The sequence below is a fragment of the Hipposideros armiger genome, unplaced genomic scaffold, assembly GCF_001890085.2.
Source record: "Hipposideros armiger isolate ML-2016 unplaced genomic scaffold, ASM189008v1 scaffold_34, whole genome shotgun sequence".
Classification (NCBI taxonomy): Eukaryota; Metazoa; Chordata; class Mammalia; order Chiroptera; family Hipposideridae; genus Hipposideros; species Hipposideros armiger.
The window spans coordinates 1,654,120-1,672,197 of record NW_017731384.1 but is presented as its reverse complement, the minus strand read 5'-3'; the positions used below and the strand labels follow the sequence as shown (position 1 = coordinate 1,672,197).

Here is an 18,078-nt window from a genome sequence, read left to right as displayed (position 1 = left end):
CACTATTTTATCTCAATGGAAACTTATTTTCAAACAGCTAAATAACTTTATTATAAAAGAGCCAATCACTAAGAAGTTTTTATGCTTTTAAACCTGTTTAAGATAAGAAAAGGAGAGCCTGCAGAGCATAGCAATTAATATTTTGGCAACATGTTAGTTTCTTCCTGGCTTTCTGAAAATCTTAACTGAGGTTTAGCTTGTTTTAATGTCAATTTAGAAAAAAAAAATCCATGCTTATGGAAAATATACATATATAATAACATGGATTTTTCATAGTGATTCAGCAGTAGCATTCCAGCAAACAGCAACTACCTTGCTACTTGACAATAACCACAGCTAGATTAGGTTAAGGGTGTCAGATGGGCAATCAGGAAGCAAAAGAGTAGTTCTCTAGACCATCATTCTGACTTACAATTCTAGAAAAGAAAAGGCCTCTGACAAGGAACTCAATCAATGCAGGAAAGGGAAATTAGAGCATTTATTTATTTTACTTCTTTACACTAAAATGTGCATGAACAAATGCAAAGCACAATATTCCAATGGCCAAGAAGTGTGACAATACCTTTTCAAACATGAAAAAGATACTTCTAACAAATGTGTTACAGTGACATTTAAAGAGCTATTTTGTTCCTTTTAGCAAAAGAACAACTGGTTCCTAATACATAACTGTGACTGACTTAAAACTGAATAAACAGAAGATGACGCCCAGGGTTCTGCATCCTGAATGTGAGATCCCCAAGTGTTTTAATATTCAAAACTGATTCATAAACTCAAACGTCTCTGATAAGGTTTGGCCCATGTCTTTAGTTTTTTTTTTTTTAAACATGTCTTATCTGGGTTCAGAGGTATATTATCTATTCTACATTTCAGATGAGAGCTACTGATATCGTCCCTAAAACTAGCAATCATTTTATTCTGCTGATCCCTAATAATGTAAATATATAGTGGTGGCACTCACTGTGGTTTAAAATCAATTTTAATGAGCAGGAAGAAACAAAAGACCTAAAACCATGTCTTCTAATGTCCTTTACTAAAGCTGTGATCTGTATACTCAGCTAGAGCTGTGAACATTTCTGACACAGTTCTATAGACTCACTGTAGAGTGAGTGTAAAGGATGTTGCCAGGCAACTCATCTAAGTTGGGAAGAATCTAAGCATTGATAATGAGTCTGTCTCAGTTTGGCTCCCACACAAGAAGGGTTTTAGCGAACTCCCACATGTGCTTACAGGCCATTCATGAGAAGAGATAGCTTTAAAAGTGAGTGTCCAGGAGTCCAAAAGCAGGGACCTATAATGTTTCTTTTCTAATTCAAGTTTAATGTTTCCAACATCACAACTATTTTCTATAACCGTCCAGAAATCCAACAGGGACTAGGCAAAATAGGTCATATGTATAGGGCTAGTGTTGAGTGAACATTTTTATTTATATCCTTATTAACATTCCTGTTTGCATATGGCCAAAGCAAAATTTCTTCAAGTGTCTCAAATCATGAAAATCACCTGGAAGCTATCTACCAAAATTATTTTGAAAATTATCTTTGAAATTGTTTTCAATACTTACTCTCAGTATAACAATAGTAAAAAAGGATGTTCAGTAAAAACTATGCTCTAGTAAGGAAAATATGTCATCAGTTGCAAAAGAGGTAATAACGGGTATGTTTTTATAAATAGGGTACATGCACACTACTGCGTGGGTCTGATCTCAGCCTCCCTCTTTCACAGCAGACACTCTGCATGCATGCTTACCAGGGCAGTATGCATCCACGTCCAGTTTCTGAGCTGAAGTGAGGGTTGGTGAGCCAAGCTCGGATTCTGGAATTCGTGGGCTCTCAACAAACTTTGCCTTCCTCAGAGGGGCTAAGAACAGAAAAAGAGACAGAGAGAGAGGGGAGGAGGGGGAAAAAAAAGAGGGGGGGATAGGAAGGAAGGAAGAAAGGAAGGAAGGAAGGAAGGAAGGAAGGAAGGAAGGAAGGAAGGAAGGAAGGAAGAAGAGGAAAGAGAAACAGAGGGAAAGAGAAGGGAAAGAGAAACATAGAGGGGTCATGAGTAAGGGGAACAGCAGGCAACAGATGGAAGCACTTAAATGAACGACACACTCTGTCAGACTCAGATCAGGTTACCCTATTTTTTGTGCCAGAAAAAAAAAATGCATTCTTCATAGAGGAGATGGGTCTTGTTAAGAAGTCACTGCAAACTGAAAAAGTTAAAATCTAATATTCAAAACTATGTGCATAAGTTGTAATTGTGTATAACCTTTTAGCTATTTCTCTCTTTATAAAGAAAAGAGCTTTCTTATTTTGCCTTCCTTTGCCATTAATTATAGGTATTAACTGAGGAAAGTATAGGACTAAGTTTTAAGATTTGGTTTACAATAATTATAATCAAAGGTTGTCATTATCCAGAAACAACCAGAACACTCAGTTGTGATAAATACCATAAGTAGGATTCATCTACCCAGCTTAACAAGGAAATCAGTTCAGCTATTGAGGTAAGGCGTCAAAACTATACTAGGGGACTAAGATATTAACTAGGCCATGTCAGTTTGATGCTGGATGCTAAACAGATGTGATTTAGTTATAAATATAATCATGAGGTCTATGGAGTAGTAAAAATCCATGCCAAGGAATCAATTCATTCTTGTAAGGAATGAAATATAATTCCCAAATTGCAAGTTTTACTTACTGAAAGCTCATATAAATCTTATCAACATTAAGACACTATTGACATACATTTAAATAATCAGTTAAAGATATCAAAAGTTAAAATTATGAAGACTGCTTTGGTACTTTCAAACTGAGTTCTATTACATTACAATAGGGTGAGTGTTTACCATAGCATCAAAAGTATCAGTTAAATCTGAAATTGATTTGTATTAGTGTTATAAGTGTCCAAGATATTGAGTACTTAAGATCACATTACTTTTTTCAAAAGTTTCTGCATACTCTTTAAAATCCTCACCCATTACTGATCCACAAGGGATTCTAAGTTATTCCTAAAAGACCCTGTAAAAACTAATGTAAAACTTAGACCTTATAATGGGCAGAATTCTCCTCTACTTTCTCTGGAGGATAGAAATAACAAAGTATTAAAAAATACAGAAAATACTTTTGAAATGTGCCAATACTCAAAACCTACAGACAAGTAATTCACACTTTAAATCCTAGGATGTGTTTGTATGATTTAAGTGTATGTTAAAAAAAAACCAAAATAAAGCCCATTACTATCTCCATGGCAACAAAGGGTAAGAGTACTAACAGCATGGTTTCTGGCCAAAAGGAAGCTTTGAAATAGCAGCTCTCTCTCTCACCTCTGCTAAGAATGTTATACTTGAGTCTATTTTTAAAAATCAGTATCATAAATGAAGATCTCAAGTGATTTATATGCATATCTGTGGGCTACTAATAACCAATATTAGTATCTCTTTCATCATAATTTCACCAATCAATTCAAAAATAACGAAACAATTTATTCAGTATTGTTTAGTATAAGAGAAATTATTATAATTTAATTCTGAAAGCTCTTAGATCCTTTACTAGAATTTTATTACTACATTATCATGGCAGCAGAATAATGATTTTACCTGCTGAGTTCTGATAAAGACAGCACTGGTCCCTGCTCAAGGGACTATATATCTAAAAATCTTAGTAATTTTCATAATGAAATTTGGGGCTAATAGAAAGAAATCAGCAACTTAGGGTAGATATGTAAGGAAGAAAGTGAAGGATAGCTGGAGAAATTGAGGGAGCTCTGAGGAATGTACAAGAATTATGAGATGGAGTCAAGGGGAAAAATCAGGATTGTAGACATCCCTGAAGCTCAATGCCATGTCGACTTCTTTATTTTCCCTTCTTAGGGAATTCCAACTGAGGTTATCTTATAGCTCATAGTGGACATTTAATTCTTTTGTCTACCTTCATCTGTCCTTTATCCATAGGATACTGTACATGTCTAATAATGAATTTGAATTATTTTATAAGGTAGATTTTTAATGTCGCTCTGATCCAAGTTATAGAAAACTAGTGTTATCTGTAAGTCGCTCAAACACAAGAGGTACAACCACGGGCATGACAGGTTGTCCAATAGTCTTAATACTGTTTGGTACAAAGCAGAAAAGGTCAACTTGTAAGATGGGACACAATATTTTGTTTGGAAGCCTAAAATTTTAATATACTTCATTGTAAAAAAAAAATGGTATATAAAATGACTCAGATGGGTAAGAGAACTCTATGTCAAAAGGGTTTACCAGATAGTAAAAAAAAAAGAAAAGAAAAAAAGTGGTTGAAACCAAACCAGGGATTTTATTGTGATGTAAGAGATAAGAGGAAACTATTGCTCTGAGAAGTGATCTGAACCAACATGGAACATGATTATTATGCTGTTAAGAGACTTGAGTTTGGGAATCTGGCAGAGGTTGAGGAAAAGGATGCATATTAGTTCACAGTATGGGTTTAGTCATTTCAAAGATTTAAGCTTGGCTCTAGTACTTATTAGTAGAAAGAAACTTAGCAAGTTACTTAGCTTTACTAAGACTCAGTTTTCTCATCAAGTCATGGGATTGTTATGAGGCTTATAATTCCAAGCATGTAAAGTACTTAGCCACAGTGCTTGGTATAGTGATATAGCTCATTTGTGAGTTTATTAAGACATGAGTATATTTCTGAAGCTGATGTTGAATAATATTGTATGTCAACTATAATTATATATACATATAGTCACAGTATGTGGAGTACAGTGTGGGAATGGAGTCAATGGAATTGTAATAGATAAGTATGATATTGGGGGTGAGAGGGCAGTGGATGGGGGAGGAGGGTTGTTACTTTGTGAGGGGTGAAAAGGATAACTATTGCATTGTTCTGTACACCTGAAACTAATAATAAAAAATAATTAAAAAAAGACATGGAACAGGGAGGGTTATGCCTATGTAAAAGAAAGTAAGCAAATGGTTTAAGACATAATATGGCGAGGCAGTGTAACATAGCATAATAGTGAGGGGTTACAAAGCTTAGGAATTAAGGGTCTGGGCTCTGAAACCAAAAAGCCTAACTCGGATTCCAATCTGACACTTTTTTCTAACTGTGAGAACCTTTCTGTGCCTAAGTCTCCTTATCAGTTATTTGGGGTTAATAACAGTAACTACACCATGGGGGATGGAAAGAACAGTGATATCACCAATTAGGAGTATTTTTTAAAAATTTAGAAGAGATAATGTGAAAGAATGAAGTTGGACCCTTATCTTATACCATATACAAAAACCAACTCAAAATGAATAAAGACCTATATGTTAAGAGTTAGTTATAAAAATCTTAGGAGTAAACATAGGAGGAAAAGATTTGAATTACAGAATTGTTAGAGTGAAACAGTGGAAAATTTATCTAGAAAGATATATTTTAAAAAGTTTTTAACAGCTTTCATAGGCAGAATCTTACAATACTTGTAACATTTCAGTTTCTAAACAATTCTTAAAAAATAAACCTTTGGGTACTATGCATTTCCTGGAATAGGGGTACGAAGAAGCATAGAAGGAGAGATATTACTCGTTATTTGTGACATTCTTTATTTCCTCCTTCTTAAACCCCCAATCAATGGTGGGTTTAAAATCTGGAAGTTGGTAAAAATAGCATCCTTCCAAACTATCCAAAGTCAACTATGTTTACCATACCAATCCAAATAGCAGTTAGTGTGTGGCCGCCCACTAGTTATCCATGATTGGATTTCATCTGAACCTTCCTTATCTCCACTGATCATACTGAACAGCTTTAGAAAGCAGAAAATCAGAATTCATTTTATCTGAGCAGAAAAGCAACATTATGTAGTTTTACCATTTCCAAGACTCACAGCAACTATATCCATTAAAAAAAATTTAAAGGTAGCTGATCACCATCAACTTATGGCATTGTGGTGCCACTGAAAAGAAGGAGCTTACCTGAACATAACACAAAGAATACAGATGCTATCCAAGTGTAGAGAAAATATTCTGACTTTCAGTCTGTTGAAAATTTAGCATTTTCAATATCAAAATAAGTTCTTTAAAAAAAAAATACCACCTACAGACTTTAATACTAACTTCCTAAAGTAGCAAAACCCAAATAATTGAAATGTCATTAATAATTTTAAATTCGTAGGGCCGGCTGAGTGGCTCAGTTGGTTAAGAGCTCGCTCAAGAGTTTGAGCTCTGAGCAACAGTGGTTCGAGTCAGCCCGAGCTGAGCAGCCGTGAGCTGCCGACAGGTGGCGGGATGGCTCAGCTAAAAAAAAAAATAATAATAAAAAAAAAATTAAAAAAAAAATTTTAATTCGTAAATAATTCATTAAAGAATGGAACAACTAATTATGCTGTAACAATGATACAGCACATTGCTACAGAGAAATAACAAACAAAAGGAATTTGAGAGGGTACACTGGCATATTTATTTGCAAGTAACAGCTTCAAAGCAATGAGTTATCACAAATATAGTCATAAAGTTATCTACCGACCAAAATAAAGAAGTTGTGATATCAAGGGCTAAATGCTTTTTACTAGTATTGGGTTGTTGGAAAAGTCATGACATATTCTTTCTATGTTTTTCATTGCAAAAATGCGTCATGACTTTTCCAACCCAATATTTTCTTCATCAGAAATTATAGTTGGGAGGTATAAACATATATAAACATACAGTGCTGAAAACTCTATTTATGAATCTAATTTCTCCCTATTTAATTTTTCATCTTTAAGATATCCCTTTATTTAAATAATCTTGTAAAAAAACCACACCATAACAAAGCCCTCCCCTATCACCAGAGATGCTAATATGGAATAAGCAAAAACAGAGGCATCAGAATACATGTGAGTGATTATCATAATCATTTGACAGTATTAGGATGCTTCACTAACAGGGAAATTCATATTTACTCAAAAATGTATATTTAACACTGAATGAGATTTTCACATAGAAAGACTGATACTTTTAAAAGAATTATTTTGTTAGAAAATTGCATATAACCATTTGTAAACCAATTCCATAAATTGTGTGAGAGCTCTTCCATTCAATTCGGTAAATGCTATCGTGTTCCTACCACGTGCAGAGCCAGTACTAGCTTCAGCAGATTCAAACATGATTACGGCAGTCCTTGACCTGAAGGAACTCAATGATGGGGATAGGCCAGAACCTGAACAGCTCCAATACAAAGCAGACAAAGCTAAGTACCATGAAACAGGTACAAAACAGGGGCTATCGGATTCGAAAAAGAGAAAAATATACTTCAGAATACCTCTCAACTCAGTACAAATTCAATAAATGTTAATTAATTTTCTATTAAAACCATAATCACAGTTATTTTAAGAAGCTAGTTTTTAAAAAGATTTTTATTAAAATACAGCTAACATACAATTAAGAATTACTAATTGAGAGAAATTACTAATCTTGTTTTTGAGAATTACTAATCTTGCTAATTTACGTTTTTAAGTGAATTATTTCAGTGAAGAATTTTATGGTTACAACAGTTGAAAAGTTACTAGGGAAACATATGCTCAGCTTATGATTTCAAAAAGTTGAAAAACAGCAAACTAAACATAAAATCAAGCAGAAAAAAAGAAATAAAGATTAGAGCAGAATGCAATATCAAATTAAATTTAAAAATTGAAGACAGCAATGAAAGCAGAATTTAATTTTTTTAAAAGATGATCAAAACTGAAAAATCTTCAACTAGGCTGACCAAGAAAAACAGCAAAGACACAAATTACTAAAACTACAAATGAAAGAGGAGACATTAACTCTCCAGAACTGAAAAGCATTATAAAAGGGAAAGTTATGAACAACTTTATGTTAACAATAAGACAGCTTAGATAAAATGGACAAATTCCCAGGAAGATCCAAATGATCAAAACTGATCCATTAAGAAACGGCAAATCTGGGCCGGCCATGTGGCGCGATGGTTAAGAACTGGCTTGGGACGCCAGAGGGCCCCGGTTCGGATCCCACATATGAGGGCCAGTGACACTGCCCTCCACAGCTAAGATGCTGAACAACAGCTCAACCTGGAGCTGGGATGCCGTGAGTTGCTGGTGACGGCGTAGGCTGCAGCCCCTATGGCAGTGGGTTGCCATGGGCTACCGTATGTAGCCAGCAGCCAGCGTGAGCGGCCAGCAGGCGCAGTGAGTGGCCGTCCAGAAGCCGGCGACTGATCTGCCTCGCCAGAGAAGAGCGCAATGATGGTGCCAGCTTGGGCCAGTGAAGCAACGTCCTCCACAACTAGACTGAAGAACAAAATGAGAGCAACTTGTCTGTTCCCCTTCCCCCAATTCCCCAGCACTGTTCCCATCCCCAATTCCCCAATAAAAATCTTTAAGAAAAGAAACGGCAAATCTAAATAGACCCTGAACATGTTAGGAAATTGAATTAGGAATTAAACATCTTCCTATAAAGAAAAGCCCAGTCCCAGGTGGAATCACTGGGGAATTCTATCAAATACTTAAAGAAGAAATAATAGCACTCCTTTACAAACTCTATCAGAAAACCGGGGAATTCAGACAAGATAACAATTTAAATGCAGTTACTTAAATACTCTACTCACAACTCAACACAGAATGGACAGGACACAGAGCATTAAAATAAGAGTTATCCTAGTGAGCCATAGTTTATAGTTTGGCATTGCACTGTTTCTCAAATCTCATTCATTGGCATAGCATCCTCATGATTTTTGCCATACTTTCTTAATATAACCATATTTTCTACCTAATACTTTCTTTAAATTTTGTTTTTATGTAAATAAATTTACTTTAAAAGAAACTTTATATTACTAGTAAAATTGGAAAATCAGTATCACATGACTAGAACATTAATTCTAAATACCTTCGCAAGGCTCTGAACCTAAACTATTCTCTTTGTTAAAAAGGAGAATTAGCCAGTATAAGCACCACATTACATTTTTCTTCTTGACCTATTCAGAAGGATAGAAAGATAACTCAAAAGGGAATAACACTGTAGTTATTTCATTAGTCAGAATACCCTGGACTATGCTGTCATAACAACCTTAAAAATCTGTGGTTTAACACAACAAAGGTCTGTTTCGAGCTCACCCAGGAAGGCTGGGCAACTCTCCAGGACAGCTGTCCTACACGCAGTGACACGGCAACACAGGCTGCTTCAATTTTGTGCCTCCACTGTCCCAATGTGAGACCTCTGTGATTTTTGTGCCAGAGGAAACAGACTATAGAGTCACCTAGTTTCCTCCCCTAGCCTTTCTCTCAGGGATCACGTGACCATGCTGTCAATTGTCTGAAAACAGTTGTTTCTAGTGGAAGGGCAAGTCCAGCACTGGTTATGCCGTCACAGTGGGAAGAAGAGGGATCACATGGCATTTTAATTTGCCTTTTCCAGATGTTTATTATTCACAACGTGGCTGACAAAAGGCAGAACCTTTGTCTTACACACTGCTGTAGCCTTAGGAATGCTTACAACAGTGCGGGGCACAGAGCAGGTACTGCTATTTGTTAAATGAATTAATTAGCTATTTGTGTTTATCTATATATATTTTTAGAGGTACAAATAATCTGTTTATGTCTTTCATACATTTAGTGATTAAGGTCTAAGAGAATTGGTGATTCTAAGCCATATCCAAGGTAACTCACAAGTAAGTCTGTTCCTCCCACATAAGCTGTTTTATGCGATTATGTTGTATTACACAAAAGGATATACAAGGCACACTGATATATAGATTGGCCATATAAGCAATAAATATGAAGACAACATGGTGCTCCAAAGAAAGTTACTCCAAAAAAATGACTGCAATAAATTTTATGACATTCCTGCAAGACATTACTGCAATGGAATTTTGAATAAATAGAAATTCTCATTTCAAGGAGAAATTGAGATTTAAATCTTTGTTTACCCATACATGTTATTATAAAGGAAAAGGAAAATTATTGTAGGGTATGACTCATAGTAAACGTCATCTCTTTACAGCAGTGAATGGCAAAACTGAGGGTATATGAGATGAAATAAGGCAGTATAGATTTCATTTACCTATTTTAATATCTTTGCAGGTACAAATCAATAATCTGAGTTCTGAAAAGCCTTTTCATTTTTACTTTTTTAATTGGGGAACAGTGTATTTTTCCAGGACCCATCAGCTCCAAGTCAAGTGGTTGCTTTAATCTATTGGGTTGTTGGAAAAGTCATAATGCATTTTTGCAACAAAAACCAGAAAAAATACGTCATGACTTTTTTGACAACCCAATAGTTGTGGAGGGCGCAGCTCAGTGGCCCATGTGGGGATTGAACCAGCAAACTTGGTGTTATGAGCACTGCATTTTAACCAACTGAGCTAACCGCCTGCCCCAGAAAAGCCTTTTATTGTAAATATACTAACATAATACTCAAATGCCAATAAGTTTAATGACATTAGACTTCATTTCTGACATTAGACATCTGAAGAAGCACTAGGTTTTTGATAATACAAAAAGGAGCTCCAAATTTCAAAATTTTGGATATGTTGGCTTATGTGTGATTATTGGTTTATTGATATAAGAATTCTATATATTTGTCAGGCCAACTTCTGAGTTCTGAGTTTTAAAGTAGCTATGTAGTATAATTACATTTAAATTTAAAATATTACCTAAACATGTTTCATTACAGAAAAACTGGAAAATACAAGAAGCAAATATAATGCAATTAACAATTATCAGAATCCTACCTCTGTTAAATTTTCAGAGCATATGATTTTTCCCATTATTTTATATAAAATGTTAATGCCAACAAAAGCAGCTAAAAATGATGATTTCTCTTTTTAATATGTGGCTTTTGAAAGGAATACATAGAACCTAAAAGTGGCAAGTGAATTCACTTTGTAACATTTTACATGAAGTGGACAGTATGATGCCTGAGAAGAGCTATATCATTAATATGAACCTAAATATTAGCCACAGTTATGACTCTCACCTCCTCAAAATATAAAATGTCTCAAACAAATTTTATGTATGTAACTTATATAACATTATATACTCGTATGTAATTTATAGAATAATACAGAGCAGGCATGCGGTATGATTGTAAGGAATGAGGCTAGATGTACTTGTAAATGTTCTAAAAATTGTTTAATATGCCCCCATCTCTCCCAAGTTAGAGGAAAAAAATGTTATCTTCTCTAGTACTTTTAAGACAGAAATATTACATCTGTAACTCGTATCTTCTCATCACATGCCTATGAGAAAGGAGGGGGAAAGAAATGGTAGGATAAAGAAAAGAACACAGTGATGAGAAGAAAGGGCTTTCAAGTGAGACTTGTGTTACATGCCTATATTATGTAGTCTTCAAAAAATTATTGAACTTTTCCAAGCTTGGATTCTACATCTTTAAAATGTGAGCCATACCTCCCTATAGAGTTAAGAGGATTAAATGTACAGAGTAAAGTATAGATATAGCTAAAAAAAGATATGACTATTCATCATTCTTTGGAAACAGGCAGCTGAAGCATAATGTGGTGCTGAAGGCCACAAGCTGAGCTACCCCTGGAACAGAAACTAAAATATGGATCTTGGATTCACGGACCAACCATAACGCACATAGCAGATGCTCTGTACTTCTCTAAACTAAGTGGCCTGTGTAATCATAATAATGATATGCCACTTTCCCCTCAAGGATATTGCGAGGATTTAAACAAACTCATCTTTGTAAAGGAATTAGCATAGTTCCTTGCATATAAAATGTGCTCAATTCTAGATGTTGTTATTATTAAATATGATGTGATAGGTAATGGAGGAACATGGACATGTACAAAGTGAATTTTAAGATGCTAATTAGAATATTTGGCATCCAGAGGGGATGATTTATGACAACAAGCTGCAAGAAGTAATCTACTCACACATCTTGCCTCAGTTCTGTTTCCCTATCCCTCACACCCAAAAGGATAACTGTTATTTAACGGATGAAGATATTCTCTTTAGTGGAATATGTATGATAATAAGAATACTAGTAAAGGTCCTCTTGTATGGGTGATGGGGAAAGGTACAGTACGTTGGAGAAGAGGTATTTATAATATGAGAAAGCTAGTAGCTCATTCCTTTTTGGACAGTTTACAAACTATGATTTTAAAGTATCTTAAGTTATATGACATTGGATCCAGGATTCTGGTGTTATAAATTTGAAGTGTAAATTTTACCCCCACTCTATTATTGTGTCTGAATGGTCAAACCCTACTAGATTACAAGCTCTTTGAAGGCAGGGACTACAGAAGAATCATTTTAGAAGTGTTTTGAGAATGATATTTAATGCCATCACATGGCTGAAAATATGCTAACTAGGTACAATAACATAAAATCCCTTGGGAAAAAATAATTTTACATATATTTAAGAATGGAGAGAGAAATAGCCTTGGATACTAGCATGCAAATAATGATCAGCCATCATTTACTGACAACTCCAAATTCATTTTTCCAAGGTAGACCCAAAAGGTCTAGGGTTCACTAAGAAAGGAAAATGTTAACAATTAGGGAAGGAAATTAAAACCTTTTTTTCTTTTTCAAAACTTCAGAAAAGTAAAATGAAGAGGATTCTAGGCAGTCAATATGGGAGAAAGAAAGCTGCTGCAATCTGCATAAACATAACATTGTGCCAGACTGTAATGAAATCCTACAATGGTAGATTACCAACAAATTAAGTCTTTGTCCCATGGACAAAATGGCCACTGAGACATTTTCAGAGGTTAAGTGTGAAGTACCATTAACTGTCTGGCTTGCTTTTGGAATGTGCAGTTGCTACTAATCTTATAAAAAAGAACTCACAACAGGGGACACTTCACCACCCACTAATGGTGGGTAAAGAATCACAACATTTCTCTAACCCTAGACTATCTGTCAGCAATTCCCATTCTTTGTAACAGGACAAGTTGCTTTTCATCTCCCTGAAACCTTGGGATCATCTAACTGGGAAAGAACAGGGAAGAAGCTAAGAAGATGATTAACTCCTGAGAAGAACATGATATGGAAAGATGAGTTGCTTACTTTGGTGGAAAGTAAACCATGAAAAAAAGAGGCTTACCTGGAGGAACAGAGCTGTTCTTCTACCAGGTAAGGCTTTGATTTAAAGGTAAAAGCAGGAATTTTATTTCTGGCTGTCCTTAAATACACAAAGGCATGAAATACTATTTGCTTGACTCTTGTTAGTTATATGTTAGTAAGAGGGAGGTCTATAAATATACAGAATCTGATGTAGCTCAGATGTCTTTCTTTTCTTTGAGTCTTCATGAGATTCCCCCCACTCCCAGTTTTTAAACTAATACAACACATTGATTTATTCAAAATTATTTAAATTTGAAAAAAAAAATCTTCATAGTAGGATGAAGGTAGAAGCAGTGTTACATAATACAGTAAAGAGGAATGGAAGCAAAAAAACCACAAAGATCTCAAATTTAAAAATTTATAAATTTTTCTTATGATTTCTGTCATTTTAATAATGCACATCACTGGATATATGGTAAAGAGAAAACATGTGAAGTATGGACCAATCAATGGTAAGGAAAAGAACACTAACGTCAGAGTTTCTAAAAAAGTTGGCACTAAAGCTAAACATAAGCTACTCAATGCCTAAATATTTCTATGGGTAGAAACAAACAACTTCTGAGAAAGTACCAGTATTTATGAAAGACAAAAATCTCAAAATCCTACTGGGGAGATTCTGCTTCTGTGCAGCCAAGTAAGCTTCTCTACCCGATGGATCCTTCTCACAGATAACAACTATAAATTCTAGAAAGAATATAAAAAACAACTACCTCAAGGCCCTGGAGATTGAATAGACAGAGTCTAGAGGGGAGCTGACAATTGCAAGAAAAGGCCAGATTGGGATGAGTCTCTCCCCACCCATTTTTTTTTTTTTTTTGGCTTTCGGCCTACAAGCAAGATCAGTCAGCTCTGCATGGGGTCATTAAAACTATAACAGAAAACCTACAGTTTTTCTAGTCTGAAGTAACAAAATGACAGAGCTTGTGGCAATAACAGTCACTGAAAAGTGAGGGGAGGAGGATTTCCAAAAAAGAGAGAGAACTACAGGTTCTGTGTATAAAAACTCTGCTCAAACTTCTGGCTGATTCCTGAACCATGAGTGGGGAAGATTGGCTAACATAAAACAACTGAACTGAACAGAACTGATGCCTAAGAGACAGTTTTCCACTGAGTTAAATCAAGTTAATCACCTGCTAACAGAAAAATATTAACACTCTTTGAAGGAATATGACAAAATCCAGAGTATCCACCAAATAAAATGACCAGGATACAATACAAAATTTCTCAATACACAAAGCAACAGAAAAATGTGAACCATTATCCAGAGAAAAGATGAAGACCAACCCTGAAACACTCCAGATATTGTAATTAATTAGCGGATGAGTAATTTAAAGCAGTTATTATAACCATTTTCAGTGAGGTAAAGGGATATTTTCTCTTAATTAAAAAAGGGGAGGAGGGCTGGCCAAGTGGCGCGTTGGTTAAGAACTGGCTTGGGACGCCAGAGGGCCCCAGTTCGGATCCCACATATGAGGGCCAGTGACACTGCCCTCTACAGCTAAGATGCTGAACAACAGCTCAACCTGGAGCTGGGCTGCCGTGAGTCACCGGCGACAGTGTAGGCTGCAGCCCCTGCTGCAGTGGGCTGCCATGGGCTACCGTGTGTAGCCAGCAGCCAGCGTAAGCGGCCAGCAGCTGCTGTGAGCAGCCGTCCAGAAGCCAGCGACTGATCTGCCTTGCCCGGGAAGAGCGCATGATGGTGCCAACTTGGGCCAGTGAAGCGACGTCCTCCACAACTAGACTGAAGAACAAAAGGACAGCAACTTGTCTGTTTCCCTTCACCCAATTCCCCAGCACTGTTCCCATCCCCAATTCCCCAATAAAAATCTTAAAAAAAAAAAGGAGGGGGGGAGGAAATCTCAGCAGAGAAATGGAAGCTATAAAAAAGATACAAATGGAAATTCTACAACTGAAAAACATAATAGCTAAAATTAAGTCAATGAATGCATTTAACACTGTATTTAAATGTTTAAACATGACAACTTAAATGACAAATATATACATATACATACATACACACATATATAATATATAGTAAATTGAAAATAGTTTAAAATGACAGGAGAGTCAGTGAATTTGAAAACAGATGAATGAAGACTACAGAGAACAAAGATTAAAAGAAAAAACAAAAAAACAAACCTCAGGACCTGTGAGATGATATCCAAAGGTTTAATATATATGCAATTAGAGTCTCAGGAGAAAAAAAAATATTTGAAGCAATAATGGCTAATTTTGCAAATCTGTAAAAGACAAATTTTCATAATCAAGAAGACCAGAAACCCTATGCAGGATAAATATAAACAGGACCACATTAGACCTGTCATAGTCAAACTGTTAAAAATCAATGGAAAAGAGAAAATCTTGAAAGCAGCCCCCCAAAAAACAATGTATCACATACAATTTGAATGATGTCTAACTTCTCATCGGAAACTAAAGTGGAAATCAAGAATACTGTCTTATCCCTGATGGAACAAATACAGAAATAAAAAATATAGTATTTATGGCTATAACCAATAAAACAAAAAACAGTGATATAATTATGTTATGAAGAAAGGTGGGAGTAATGCAAATAAGCTTAATGTTTCATTAGATATATTTAAATCAAGAAATTTTAGAGGCATAGTAATTTAGAGCTATGGAGTTAACCAAAAGAAGAAATAGCCAAAAGTGTTTAAGTGATTGTCCCCCAGAGAAGAGAAATGGAATTAAGAATGAGAAAAGATGAGGCTGGGAATTTTAACTTTTCATTTCAAGCCCTTCTGTACAATTCGATTTTTTAAAAAGTCACACACACACACACACACACATACACACCCTTCATTAAAACAAACATACTCACATAAAACTCTTAGGGAACTACTGCTTCTCCCACTTTAAAATTCTGAGACAAGTATTTATTAACTTTAACATGCAAGGCATTATGATAGGCACCAAAATCTGCTTTTTCTCTTCCTCAATACCTAGTCCTTTATATGATCTATAAAGAGCTGTCAAGAAGACAGCTGGATTTACTAATAATAGTTGGGAGCTCATAAGAGAGTTCTTGGTTCTTGATATCAGCATATGGATGTCATCTGAAAGTCATGGGAATGTATTAGATCACCTAAAAGACAGAACAGAATGAGCAGAGATCTTCTAATACCATATTCTTCTCAAGTAACTAGACTTCCTTTCACAACTTAGGGTCAGCTCTAGCCCCAGCTTCCTATCCATGCCTATATTGTCCCTATCCAGTTCTGCTATAGTAAATGGACTGTGCTGGTTTTTACCCCCAAATATTATAAAGAATAGTCCCCCAAATTGTTGTCCTATGCAATAAATTATTGTAGCTTAGGCTTTGAAATTCTGAATAGTCCATGATTCCAAATTCTGCTGAATTTTTTACATATTCATAAAACACAACTAGTTTCTCTTCATATTATCATGTATTTTCTTTTATTTCCTCTTCTCTCACTAGCAAATTTCTTAAGTTTCTTATTCATGAATTGATGTAAATTTTCATATCTGTCTATAATGCTTTCATAGTATTCAAAAGTTTAATGCGAAGAGCCTCCAAGAACCCATCTTCCTGATTTCCCATTAATGTAAAATATCATGAAATTAAACTCTATAATTAGAAATGTTTGGTAATTTGTTTGAGAGGGACTAATATTTATATTTTTAAAATATTTTGGAGAAAAATAATTTATTGATCAAAGTTATTGTGTCAACAATATTATGTGGAAACACATGATTAACACATATTGTAATCACTGACTTACACCATCTCCAAGTATGAACGGAAAGTATCTAAGAAGCCTCTCTATATCGTAAGCCAAGGGTTGGTAAACTATGGCTTGCAGGCCAAACTTGGCCATCTGCCTGTCTTTTTTATGAGCTAAGAATGACTTTGACATTTTTAAATAATTACATTTTAAACGGTTAAATAAATACCTACCTAATAGCCTCGTGATTTTCCCTGTTAACCTGCAAAGCCTAAATTATCTACTATCTGGTCCTTTAAGAAAAACATTAGTACAAGGAATAATCTTTGGATCTCTGTCACAGATAGTCAGTCTAGTTTGAGAATGACTGTTAATAATAAACATGTCTAGAAAGTCAGCTTTATTTTATTCTCATTTATTCAAGTAGCAGAACCATTACATAGCAAGTTATAGTAACATTTTCATAGCACAGTCTGTATTGCTAGGTGTACTAAAATGAAGTATTTTTAAGAAAAACTATTTATCTGGATAACAATAAATATTTAGGGCATGGAGAGAATGGAAAAGATAGAAAAATAAACATGTACTTTTAACCACAGTCTTAACTTTTTTTTAGCTTCTAATGTTTAGTTCTCCTTTCTTTCACATAAGAATAAAATCAGCTACATGGATAACAGGCCAATATGAAGAATTCACCAAGAAAGAACTGCCAAGCTTTCAGCTTTTGGAGGCTTATTAGAGTCTAATAAATGGTGATAGTAATGTCATCTCAGTCTCCACTACTCCTATGGGAATACTGAGATGTCTGTTTCTTTTCTATGGGAAGTCTGGGCAATCCAGCTATTCCTCACCAATTCTGAAGTAAAACAGGCTCAAGCAATTAAGAACATTGCCGTTTTTCCCTACAAGTCTGTCTTACAGCCAACTTGATGTGTAACCATGGCCAGACTAATTTGTTTGCTGTCCCCAAAACTTTATATCTAGTCTGTTCAACGACAGAGAGAACAGCCAGGCAGCCTAACACATGTAAGATAGCCATTTTGTTATAGATACAGTACAAAGGTACCTACTGCCTGGGAAAAAGAGTTCCCTTTCCAACTGATCTCAAACAAGTAACTAGTGTGTAATTCTACTTGAAGCACTATAGTGAAAAATACCTTCCTCACGATGGGGCTGTATTACCTACAATAGATAAGCGAATCTCAAACTTCAGCATGCAGCAGGATCACTCAAAGGGTTTGCTAAAACACAGATTGGTGAGTCCCACCCTCCGAATTTCTGTTAACAGTTGTTTTGGTGTGAGGCCTGAGAATCTGCACTTCCAAAAAGTTTCCAAATGATG

General features: G+C 35.3%; 1 protein-coding gene across 11 annotated transcripts in view; it reads right to left on the bottom strand.

Moving 5' to 3' along the window:
• The window catches only part of TANC2 (tetratricopeptide repeat, ankyrin repeat and coiled-coil containing 2), a 302,761-nt gene that overhangs the window by 152,116 nt on the left and 132,567 nt on the right, over nt 1-18,078 (bottom strand). For 7 of the 11 annotated variants that reach the window (XM_019637800.1, XM_019637801.1, XM_019637798.1 and 4 more), the window contains one exon: nt 1,747-1,857. The exons of the other annotated variants lie outside the window; for them this stretch is intronic. In XM_019637800.1, the coding sequence (XP_019493345.1) occupies nt 1,747-1,857 (111 nt within the window). The remainder of the gene's footprint in view (nt 1-1,746; nt 1,858-18,078) is intronic. 11 annotated transcript variants of the gene reach the window in all.